General features: G+C 35.9%; 1 protein-coding gene across 2 annotated transcripts in view; it reads right to left on the bottom strand.

Moving 5' to 3' along the window:
• Positions 1–13,098, bottom strand: part of RBM27 (RNA binding motif protein 27) — a 64,087-nt gene that overhangs the window by 42,737 nt on the left and 8,252 nt on the right. For both annotated transcript variants that reach the window (XM_061188294.1, XM_061188295.1), the window contains exons 2-4: positions 10,027–10,145; positions 7,638–7,762; positions 227–318 (exon numbers count right to left, since the gene is read on the bottom strand). In XM_061188294.1, coding sequence (XP_061044277.1) covers positions 227–318; positions 7,638–7,762; positions 10,027–10,145 — 336 coding nt within the window. The remainder of the gene's footprint in view (positions 1–226; positions 319–7,637; positions 7,763–10,026; positions 10,146–13,098) is intronic.

Genomic DNA, 13,098 nt, shown 5'->3' with positions numbered 1-13,098 from the left:
TCCCACCCCTGAGCTCTTGGGGAAAGCACATAATGAAGACTGTTTATAAAAGGAAGAGAAAGTATGACAAAGACAAAAAACAGAGGGAATGGAAGGAAAAACATTTTCTTTCTTTAATCAGCGTAGAGAGAGGAGTAGAGCATATGTTAAAAACCCCTTTAATGCCCTTCTAAGGTAACTGAAAAGTGAGTTACCAATGTCTTCCTAATTAAAAATAAACACAAACCTTCGTTCACTAGATTCTGAACGAGTCTTCTGGGGACTAGGGTATTTCTTTTTTCTGCCATCTCGTTCTTCCTCTGCTGGCTCCTGAAATACCTACATGAAAATATTCATTAGAAACAAGAAGAGTCCTTCTATAAATTATAAAACACATCCACCTGATAATTTTTCTGGCACACAAGAGGGCACAAATATACTGAAATACTGAAGTCAAATCACATCCCCAAAAGCTGGTCAACAGGAAGAAGTAAAAAAGATGCTGAAATTACTTTAACAGCAATATGTTAATTTTTAAATGCTAACTTAAGATAGAGAATAGGAGGAAAACAGCAACTCATTCTTTAAACCGAAACAGTAAAAATAGCAAATCTCTATTTCTAAGTATCATATAGTAAAATGGTGTGTGTTTTCCTAATTACAAAATATATTCACACATTAATTCATTTGAGGAGAACTTCAGATTTATTTCACAGAAAACGTTTTGGGAACAAATGGTTAAGTTAACCACTGCTATAAAACTAAGTATTTCATGTGAATTATGGAAAAATGGTATTGGAATTATTGGAAATGTTAAGGCTTCTTTTAAAACTTAACAGTCAAGACTGGCCAGAAATAGAGAACTAGTGATTCTATTATAGTTTGTAAACAGAAGTTAATCTCAAAACAAATATATGGCCTTTACCAGAGAGAAATGAAGTAAAGACATTTGGAAGACGTAAATAAATGCCCATCTAATGGAGAAGCTCACTTAAAAATACACAAATAAGCAAGTGAATGAATGGAACAGAAGATAACAATTTAGTAAAACTCAGGCAACATAAAATGGCAGCCACAATATGGCAACCATATGGTGCTGACAAAAACACTCTACAATTATTAGACTATATTTAAAAATCATTCTTTCTACCAATTTACAGGAAATAGAGGATGCAATCAGCAAAATCCAGAGTCAAAACTCCATAAGACAAATGACTGAGTTTCTTCAACAAAACAAAATTTAAGGAAAAAAAGAGGGTGAAGAAAGGAAGAAGAGAGAGAGATATATAGGTAAGTATGAAGGGGGAATTTAAAGATATAAAGAGACTTAAAAGACATCAACTTGGAGAACTTTTTCCTTCTTTTTGCTGTTCTGTATTTTCTAAGGTTTTTTTGATGGACATGTATTAATTCACTCTGAATTTTTCTAATTTTAGGAAACTAGTTTTCGTTTTTTTTTTTTTTTTTAATTTTTTATTTTTTGGCTGCATTGGGTCTTTGTTGCTGCACGCAGGCTTTCTCTAGTTGTGGCGAGCAGGAGCTACTCTTCGTTGTGGTGTGCAGGCTTCTCATTGCAGTGGCTTCTCTTGTTGCGGAGCAAAGGCTCTAGGCGCACGGGCTTCAGTAGTTGTGGTGCACGGGCTTAGGTGCTCCGCAGCATGTGGGATCTTCCCAGACCAGGGATCGAACCTGTGTCCCCTGCATTGGCAGGCGGATTCTTAACCACTGCGCCACAGGGGAAGTCCTGGAAACTAATTTTCTAAACTACTTTCTAATTAGTTTTTCTAATAGGAAAAACTATTCTTAAAAAGTTAAAGGAGCCAAGAGAAATAAAAACATAAAACAAAACAAAAACCTGTGCATGAATGTTCACAGCAGCATTATTTATGATAGGCAAAAAGTATTAACCATTTGCCTATTAATCCAAATATCCATCAACTGATGACTGGATAAAGAAAATGTGATATATTCATAAAATGGGGTACTATTCATCCATGAAAAAAAAGGGAAGTACTGATACATGCTACAACCTGGAGAAACCTTGAAAGCATTATGCTAAGTGGAAGAAGCCAGTTACAAAAGACTACATACTGTATAATTCCATTTATATGAAATGTCCAGAATAAGCAAATCCATAGAGACTGAAAATAGATTAGTGGTTGCCTGGGGTGGGGGCTAGGAAGGGAAGCACTTGGAAGGTGATGACAATGAGTATAGGGTTTCTTTTTTGGAGGATGAAAATGTTCTAAAATGGATTGTGGAGACGGCTGCACAACTCTGAATACAATAAAAATCATCACATTTGTACATTTTAAATAGGTGACTTGTAAAGTTGGTGAATTACACCTCAATAAGCTGTTTAAAAAAAGTCAAAGGGCATGCACAATATGGATGAATCTCATAACAAGGAAGCTAGACAAAGGACTGTATGACTTCTACATCCAGGAAGTGTCAAGTTTAGGTTACGGAAGTTAAACTAATCGTTCTAATGGGTGATGGAAAACATAAAAAGATATCAAGAAATCCAAAGCAATATGGGTGAAGTCTTATTTAGCATCCTGCAGTACACTACCAAACATGATTTTAAATCTCAAGCATGGTATTTAAGTGGAGAATAAAGGAGTGCTCCCTTGCTATATAACTAAATAAAATGCTTGATTTGTACAGATAAAAAAAAAAGTCTATGTGATTCTTGTTGCATAAAATGAAAAAAACAGGAGTACATGGTATTAGAAATAAGAGTAGTAGTAACCCTGGGGAGAGGGAAGTGAGAGAGAATGAGGAAGAGGGAATTAAAAAAAAAAAAAAAAGGCAGTTCAACGAACTTGATTTAGATCTTGATTCAAACAAATGGGAAAAAAATGGACATTTATGAACAAATAGAAATTTAAACACTCAGTATCTGATGATATTAAGGAGTTACTGTTATTTTTATACATGGTAAGAATACTTGGGCTTCCCTGGTGGCGCAGTGGTTAAGAATCCGCCTGCCAATGCAGGGGACACGGGTTCGAGCCCTGGTCCAGGAAGATCCCACATGCCGCGGAGCAACTAAGGGCTCGTGCACCACAACTACTGAGCCTGCACTCTAGACCCCAAGGGCCACAACTACTGAGCCTGCGTGCCACAACTACTGAGCCCGCATCCCACAACTACCGAAGCTTGCATGCCTAGAGCCCATGCTCCGCAACAAGAAAAGCCACTGCAATGAGAAGCCCGTGCACTGCTACGAAGAGTAGCCCCCGCTCGACACAACTAGAGAAAGTCCGTGTGCAGCAACAAAGACCCAACCCAGCCAAAAATAAATAAATTTAAAAAAAAAAAAGAAAGAATACTTGGGGGCTTTAAAAATATAACCTTTTAGAGATACCTGCTAAGTATTTACAGATGAAATAATATGATGTCAGGAATTTGTTTAAAAATAATTTAAGAGGATGGAAAGTGGTTGAAGGTACAGAAAAAGACTGCCCATGGATCTATAATTATTGAAGATGAAATGAGGGCTTCATGGGGACTCATTACATTTTGCCTTCTTTCAAGCATTTTCATAATAAAAACTTTTTATATAAGTTAAACAAAAATAATCTGTATTCTTTTCTATTTTAAATAAAATTTCCAGAACTTCCTGCGGTAAGGATATGTTTTTCCACATTTAAAACTTTTACTCTGAAATGAGTTACACGGCACTAAACTGTCATATTTTTCTTGAACTAATATGAAGTATATGTAAAGACTTCATACTCCAAAACCCCTTACCTACTTTGAGCCTAGTATTCTAAGAATATGAAAAGTAAATTTCTTTATAGAATCAGATTATGACCAGACATGCTAATTTTAAAAGTTTTTCGTCTATGTTGTCCACCTGACTTAAATTCTTCTACCTCACATCTTCTTTTAGAAGTTTGATCATTACACACATATTTAAGAAGTTTTAATTATTTATTATTTTCGTCTATCAGGGCTATACAAGTGTGAAAGCCTCCATTCCACTGGACCATTTTAGATATAAAAGTATACTAAACAGGTATGTGGATGAGGCAGGATTGGCCCTGGGCTGATGAGCTGCTGGGGTGATGAATACTGGGAATTCATTCAACTATTCTGTCTCCTTTTGATGTGTACTGAAAATTCTCTAAAACAGGGCTGTTTTTTTTTTAATTAAGTGAAATAAAGGTACTTTCAGAAAAACCAAACAGGGGAAAAACTGTGCCAGAGGCTCTCATATTTCCAGTCATAAATCCATGCATTGCGTCTAAGAAAAACTGCCTTCTAACGTTTCAGATGATTGTGATATAGTGTGAATAAGGAATTATAATATCAAAGATCCACTATTTTCATGATTATTCTTTTGCATGTTCATGAACTCAAACAGACAGGGTAAAGGGTTTGATGACAGCTAATTATAACCACAGCAAATTCAGAAGTAATTTTCCAAACGCAGATAGAACACATTGTGCTTCATAAATCATGGCACATATATACCAAGTGTTTTTCCAGCCCCAGGATGAGTTGTGCCAATGATCCAAATTCTCTCACCTGGTTCCCTGTGTGACCAATAGTTTTATTGTAAAACTGATGGTACCGTGTAGCTGGGGACCAAGGAAGAAAGTTAAAACTGCTAGTCCTCAGATTTGCTCCCGTGCTCAGAGCAACTGCATCAACTGAGCACAGACCAGAAAAAGAGATAATTAGCCAAAGGCAGTGCTACCTCAAATCCCCTTCCTTCAATGTTATCTAACAATTACTATAAACTATCATATTTACACACTATTCTACAAGCTATTATTTGTTAGTAATGACAATTAAGTTACGTATAAAAGCTTGGAAAATGGGGAAAATGCCAGGCAGCATCATTTGGGGTAGTTATACATATACAGAAGCTGAAATCCATTTTTCATAATTTTCAAAATTAGAATTTACTACAAAGACACAAAATGAAATAGTGCAACAATTTGGTTTTTTTAAACTGTTCTTTCGAAACTCAAAATAATGCAATTTTCCTCATATTCAAATGAGCTGTCTTTCAAACAGACACTTCCAATCCACTGACCTTCAATGACTGTAAAAAAGGACATACGCTGCAAAAATTTTAACTTATTATAAAAAGATTTAACGTATACCTTTTTTTAAGTTCCCTGACCAGGGATTGAACCCGCACCCTCGGCAGTGAAAGCGTGGAGTCCTAACCATTGGAGAGCCAGGAATTCCCTAACCTATACCTTAAACCAAAAATTACACACTATCAAGTATGGAAGTAAAGTTTCTTCCTATTTCCATTACTTGAAGAAACATACTGGGAGCCCCTTCTTTTTTTTTTTTTTAATTGATGTATAGTTGATTTATAATGTGTTAATTACTGCTGTATAGCAAAGTGACTCAGTTATACATATATATATATACATTCTTTTTTTTTAATATTCTTTTCCATTATGGTTTATAATAGGATATTGAGTATAATTCCCTGTGCTATACGGTAGGGCCTTGTTGTTTATCCATTCTATATATAAAAGCTTACATCTGCTAACCCCAACCTCCCAATCCACCCCCCCCCAGCCCCCTCCCCCTTTGCAAGCACCAGTCTGTTCTCATGTCCATGATGCTGTTGCTGTTTCATAGACAGGTTCATTTGTGCCTTATTTAAGATTCCACATATAAGTGATATCATATGGTACTTGTCTCTCTCTCTGACTTACTTCACTTAGTATGGTAATCTCTAGCTGCATGCCCCTTCTATTTTAAAAAGACTTTATGAGACAACTAGAGAGCATGAGCCAAAAGCAAAAAAGTGACAGTAATCTCAAGTGATCTTAATTAAGTATAGCTACCTTTTGTTTTCTTTTAATGTTGGATCAGTTCAATCAAGCTAGCATTTAAAACTGTAACAAAGAGACTTCCCTGGTGGTCCAGTGGATAAGCCTCTGCGCTTCCACTGCAGGGGGCATGGGTCCGATCCCTGGTCAGGGAAACTAAGATCCTGCATGTTGCATGGTGTAGCCACAAAAAAAAAAAAAAGGAGGATAAAAATGTATCAGAAATGACAACTAAATGCAACATGTGATCTTCAGAATGAATCCTGTACTGGAGAGAAAAAAAAACATGCTATAAAAAAGGGACACTGTAAAAAAAAAAAAAAAAAAAAAAAAAAGGAACACTGTTAGGTCGACTGACAAAACTGGAAAACAGACAGTAGATTAAAGTGTTTTATCGATGTTAGGGGACTTCCCTGGTGGTCCAGTGGCTAAGACTCCATGCTCCCAATGCAGGGGGCCTGGGTTCAATCCCTGGTCAGGGAACTAGATCCTGGATGCCACAACTAAGAGTTCACATGCCACAACCAAAAGATCCCGCAAGCCACAGTGAAGATCCTGCATGCCGCAACTAAGACCCAGTGCAGCCAAATAAATAAATAAATATTTTTTAAAAGTGTTTTATCGATGTTAAAGTTACTGAAACTGATAACGGTACTAAAGTTATCTAAGAGAATATCCTTATTCTTATGAAATACACAGAGTATTTGGGGATCAAGGGTCATGATGTATTTGACTCACCCCCAGATGATTCAGAAAAAAATAGTTCTGGGTGAGGATATATAAAGAGAGCAAACAGGGCAAATCTTCAATAGATGAATCCAGGTAGATAACAAACAGGTGTTTTGGGTACTATTCTTGTAATTTTTCTGTAAGTTTAAAATTATTCCCAAATAAAAAGTTTATTAAATAATTATAAAAAAAACAAAAGTTGGGAAGTACTTCTATATAATAACCAACATTTATGTGCCAGGCACTGGACTAGGGTGCGGGGTGGGGGGTGGTGTATAAATCTCATTTAATCCTCAATGAGATAAGTACTACTATGATCATCATTTTGCTGATGTGAAAATGAAACAAAGAATAACTTATTTTAAAGCTACTATTTTAATTCATACAGCCTAATTTTGGAGCCCATATTCTCATCATGTAATACTAAATACTATGATATCTATATATAAAAAGAATTACAAATGAACTCTGTAAAATTTCCTCCTTGGTTCAAACAATTAGACTAGCATCTAAATCATGTTTTTATACTTCAACACTGTAGAAACATTTATTTTCCTTTTCTTTCCTATGTTGAAAGTGATGTTTATAATTCCATTAACTAAAAAAAACTATATGGTTAAAAAAAGAAGAATTGGTTTCTCTTCACATGAAAATGATGTAATGATTTCTCTTGAGGTTTCATTAATACTTTACTTTCAGTCAAGCCTTTTTTTTTTTTTTTTAAATTTTATTATTTTTTTTGGCTGCGTTGGGTCTTTGTTGCTGCGCAGGCTTTCTCTACTTGCAGTGAGCGGGGGCTACTCTTCGTTGCGGTGCTTCTCATTGAGGTAGTCAAGCCTATTTTTAACCAAGTTTTCTTTTTCTAAAAGTCACTGGAAAAGATTTCCCTGAACTCCTCAATATTACTAAAATATTTCTTGTAACACTAAACAAGCTATCTGAAATTCTTCCAACTCCTCAAGTCCAAGGAACTAAGAAGCCCTGATAAAGAATCTGCACCATGCCCAAAACCCAGAAACTTCCATCAAGAGAGTTCTAAAGAGGCCAACTACCAGCTAAGAATGATACTGGTAATAAGATCTAAGAAGCGCCCACAAGCAAAAGAAAACTCTGCATTACCTCTTCTTTAACTTCTTCTTTTTCTTGGACTGGTGGTTTTGGCTCAGGCTTAACTGGTTCCAAAGGTGGAAGGTAGTTCTTAGTATAGAGACTTTCAAATAGTTTATCCACAAAACCTGAAGTCTCTAGGAGAAGAAATAATATGTAAGTGTTACACAAACAAACACCAGAAGTTTGACAACACTATTGGCAAAGCTGAGGAAAGTGGGACATCTCATACACTGCTGTTGGAACTAAAAATGAGCCTAACCCTTATGGGGGAGAACCCCTCTTCTGGGTTTTAAACCCTTTGATCATACTTGCACATGTACAGAATGATTTATATGCAAGATTGCTTGTTTGAGTACGTAAAAGATTGGATACAACCCAAATGTCCATGAATAAGAGACTATTTAATAAATTATATGACAACTGAACAGAACACAGAGTGGCTATAAAAAGAATGCGTACTGATAATATCAACTCTCAAAGATATAAGATTAAATATTTTATCTATTTATATTTGCATTAAAAAAAACCCTGAAAGGACACAAAAATGACAAAGTTGTGCACTGGAGGCGGGAAGGGAGCAGATGAGGTGAGAGAGACTTTTCATGGCATACCTTTATATTGTTAGATTAAATGTACTACCTACTCAAAAATTTAATTAAAAATATTTTTAACTCAGTTGAAAAATAAACTTTGACATGAGAATTGATATGAAAATATCATTTTGTGTTTTACTTAAGGGCTGCTCTATTTTGTAACTCTTCAGACTAATTGAATGGGGAGAAACAGATGAATTTATTACCAATTAAATGTCAAAATATTTATATTATGTTATTCAAACCAAAGTTAAATCACTTTCATTGGTCCTACCCCTCAGGAACAGCTAAAGAGCATATTAGAAGTACAACACAGACTCTGCTTACACTGCAACTACTACACATTTTACATAAATAGCTATTTCTAAAATGTCAAATTAATTTTTCTTCAGAAAAGCATCTTTTCATAAACTTTTTTATGCTATTAATTTGTGCAGTAAGCATTTCCCATGATTATAAAATTGTGAGCTCTTGTTACACATAACTTTAAGACAAATTAATCAGACCATTCAAAAGCCCTCATGATCAGAAGACCTTCTTCAAATGCTTCTGTATTTCTAAAGCATTTTTTAAAACAGGTACTACTTTTGTAATTTAAAAGACATATATCATGACTATCTTTAATTAAAACTAAGTAATATAAATTAATACATTTAGAAAAGAAAATACTCATCGGTACTGGAAGAATACTGTATTAGATTTATTATGTATAAAAAGCCTTAAAAATGCCCCCAAAAATATGTAATCCTGTGTTTTAGATTGAGAAGCCATATTTACTATCTTTTCTTTCTCACTAAATATTTGAGTTAAAGGGTATCGTCTCATTACCAACAGCTAGATCAACTAGTAAGTATGAATTATCCACATTCCTGTTTGTCCATTCAACAATATTTACTGAGTATCTTCTACATGCCAAGCCTGTAGGTTCTGAGTCACCAATCTCAACAAATGGAAAGACAAAGGGGAGGTGGGGAAAGAGATACACACAGATAAACAGGCAAATAAACATATAACATGACAGGGAGTAACAAGTGCCATGAAAAAATAAATAAATAAAGCAAGGCTGGGAAGAGGAGAGAGTGATTAGGGGCATGGGGTATACTATATTGTATACAGGATGCTCAGGGGAAACCACTCGAGAAGATGACATTTGAGAAGAGACCAGAAACCATAAGAAACCATGTTTCAAGCAAGGGTAAACAGTGTTCAAAAGCCCTGAGCTGGGAACATGTCTGCCATGCTGAAAAAACAGCAAGGTGGTCAATATGGCTAGAATAGAAAAAGTGAGGGGGAATGGTAGGAGATGAGGTCAGAGAAGCAGCAGCGAGGCCCCTAGTAAGCTCCGCAGACTACGGACAAGACTTTGATAAGATGATGAAGTTAAAGACACAAAGAGAAGAGGATCATGCCCATCTCTTCTTGCATATCAAGAAGCCCCACCCAAGAAGAAGAAAAACAGATACCTTCATTGTCCTAATAAACAGTAAGAATAAGCAACTTCATTATCCTTAAATTGCTACCCCTCAACCATCAACCAGGCTCTACCACAAGCTGCAAAGGATTCATTCACCTAAAAAGCATTTGAGTTACCACTGCCTCAATATAGGAGAGAAGCAGAGAAGGAAAGGGAAAAAAAGTTTTGCCAAAATACACAATAAATAATTAAGCATGAATAGGTATATTCAAGTATTTAAAGGACCCTGACCAATTTCCTTCCTTTCAAGCTTTATCTTCAAGATTTTATCGGGAAGTTTTAAATTTAAAATCTTTACTTAAATACTTGGTTGAAGGCCTATAATAATTACCTTTTTGTAAAAATACGTCAAGTTGATCGGCACAAAAGGCTTTCAATTCTTTCTCAGGTTTGTCCTTCTTGACCAGTGCTACAACATAGTTGGCTAAGGCTGACGGGTCAGCATCACATCTAGTTAAACAAAGAGAAAACAAAAATTTTTAAACATTTTTTTTCAAACACTGATGTCATTAATGAAGTCACCCCTATTTTAGAAAGCTTTAAGTCAAAAACTTTATTTTAAAAAGTGACTGCAAACAAAGGCGACTATTTTAACAAACAGCATATATATAGTACAAGTAAGTTTTTCTTTTTCTGCTTATTCTTATAAAATAATGTCTCCTATTTTCAATGTTCTAATCACACTCAGCATTTTGGACCAAATCTACATTTATTTGCTCTCAGTGGTAATAGGGAAAGAGTGGCAATGGACCCTTAAGTTGCAGCTTGACTCCCAGCCTGTAGAAGCACTATGAGTATCCTCAGGAACTATCTGTTCCACATGATCGATGAGGAAGAAGCAGGGAAAGTGTGATGCGACAGCTTTCCCCATTCCCTATAACCCCAAGCACCAACACCTAAAAACGGCAATCAATTTCCACTACTAATCTTCTCAGTGAGTATCTTAAGGATCTTTTTAAGATAAAAAGTGAGAACACAAGAAGGATGTCACCTTAAATTTTACTGGCAAACACTTCAGCAGCTATAAGCAAGAAAGAAAAGATCTGGGAGAACAGAAAGGACAAGAGAAGTGGTGAAAGGGCAGCAGAGATAACCATTGTCTACGTCCCTTTTTTTTTTTCTAGTCAGTAGTAACCTGACTTTGACATTCAAAATTATCTCCTATGCCAGGGCGGCACATGATCCTTGAGTAGCAATCTGCCAGACTTAACATTTTATATATATTACACGAAATATAAAGTTTCCATGTTATAAAAAATATTTATACACACACTTATATATTTATATTCTATTTTCCCCATAAATGTACATTTAAGTAACATAACCTTTGTGGCTTCACAGCACTGTTGTGAAGGTAAAATGAAAAAATTCAGAATGACAGTAAATAAAATCATTATGCAAGCAAAGTGATCATATCCCTATAATATACTATTCAAATCTAACTAATCTTATTCTATAATCCTTGGGCCTCTACCATCAATCAGAAAGTTAAAAAGTTTCAGTTCAAGGTATCAATCACATTTCCAATAACTTTATGAGATTAGTAAATAAAAAACAAGCACCAGCACCCTTACTTCCTTTCTAGTGTAATGTATACTTTTAAAATTAATAATTCCAATAAAATAGACTTTTTTCATTGTCAGTATTAACACTGTTTCAGGCAAGGCTGGTTCTTTAAATATCCATGCTCATTTATGCACCAAATTCTAAGAGAGCAAATTGTAATTTTGTCAATTTTACAAAACTCAAAACTATAAAAAAAAATGATGGGCAAAGGTCAAAGTGCACTAGGAGTATAAGTATACAGATGATGAGCTACATATTAATTAAAAGAAAGCTGGAATTTTTAAGTAAAAACTACTACATTTTGGAGAATTATGAACAGATTACCTTAGTAAATCCAACTGCTAAATTCTAAAATGGATATATAGCATCTCCACCTTCAAAAAATGTTACCCATGCCATGCCCACCTTGGCACTTCCATAAACACCTTAAAATAGAGATGTGTAGACAGACTTCATTTCACTCCTGAGAACAGTAAGACGTTTGATCAGTATAGTTCTAATCAACATTCAAATGGAGGAGAGGAAAAAGAAATTACATCTCTACCTTTACTTAGAAAGTTCAGATCCTGGATAAGGAAGATATTCTAAACACAGAGAGAAAGGATTTTTTAAAATAAGTAAGAATGGAAGAAAACAAGCAATGTTATTTTCCCCGATGTTATAGGGACCTTCAAGGAGTCTCACGACCTAACAGGTATAACACTGGGTAAGGATATGAAGTATCTAGTGAGAAACAGGCAAAACTCAGATTACTGGATAAATGAGGTGAGTTAAACAAACCCAGATATCTTATACATATATTTAGTATTCAGACTCTGAAAAACAAATGCAGAGTTAGGTTGCTTCTGATGAAATACTTCTTGATGTGATAGTGTTAAAACTCAAGATGGGGGACTTCCCTGGTGGTGGAGTCATTAAGAGTCCGTCTGCCAATGAAGGGGACACGGGTTCGAGCCCTGGTCTGGGAGGATCCCACATGCTGCGGAGCAAATGAGCCCGTGCACCACAACTACTGGGCCTGAGCTCTAGAGCCCGCGAGCCACAACTGCTGAGCCTGCGCGCCTGGAGCCCGTGTTCTGAAACAAGAGAAGCCACAATGAGAGGCCCGCGCACCGCGGCGAAGGGTGGTTCCTGCTCGCGACAACTAGCGAAAGCCCATGGGCAGCAACAAAGACCAAACACAGCCAAAAATAAATAGATAAAATTTTTTAAAAAACCAAAAAAACTCAAGATGGGACTTCCCTGGTGGCGCGTGGTTAAGAATCTGCCTGCCAATGCAGGGGACACGGGTTCGATCCCTGGTCCAGGAAGATCCCACATGCCATAGAGCAACTAAGCCCGTGCACCACAACTACTGAGCCTGCGCTCTAGAGCCCGCGTGCCCTAGAGCCTGTGCTCTGCACCAAGAGAAGCCACCACAATGGGAAGCCCGTGCACCACAACTAGAGAAGGCCTGCACGTAGCCAAAAAAAAAAAAAAAAAAAACCTCAAGATGAATAGTTACAAGAAGGTAAAAGAGTAGAAAAAGACTAGACACCAAGAAAAAAGAGTGATCACAGATTCTAAATATTTGTTTAATGTGAGTGAACAACTGACTGTTAATAACTGATAGTTAGAATTCTGCACCAAATACAAAAGCATGTTTACAGACAAAGGAATGGGACCATTTAAATTTAACAGCTCCTAATATGTATCCATAAAGTGCACCGTGAAGGAAATTGCCAGTCTGAAATAATGAGTCATGTTGAAACTTAAATACATTAGGGAGTTTTTTGCTGTAATTTTCTGTACGTTTATGATTGCTCTTATTTATTCTTTCATCACCACTTACCATATA

Source organism: Eubalaena glacialis, chromosome 4, assembly GCF_028564815.1.
Source record: "Eubalaena glacialis isolate mEubGla1 chromosome 4, mEubGla1.1.hap2.+ XY, whole genome shotgun sequence".
Lineage (NCBI taxonomy): Eukaryota > Metazoa > Chordata > Mammalia > Artiodactyla > Balaenidae > Eubalaena > Eubalaena glacialis.
Note: the sequence above shows the minus strand (reverse complement) of the source record. Positions and strands in the feature narration are given on the sequence as shown.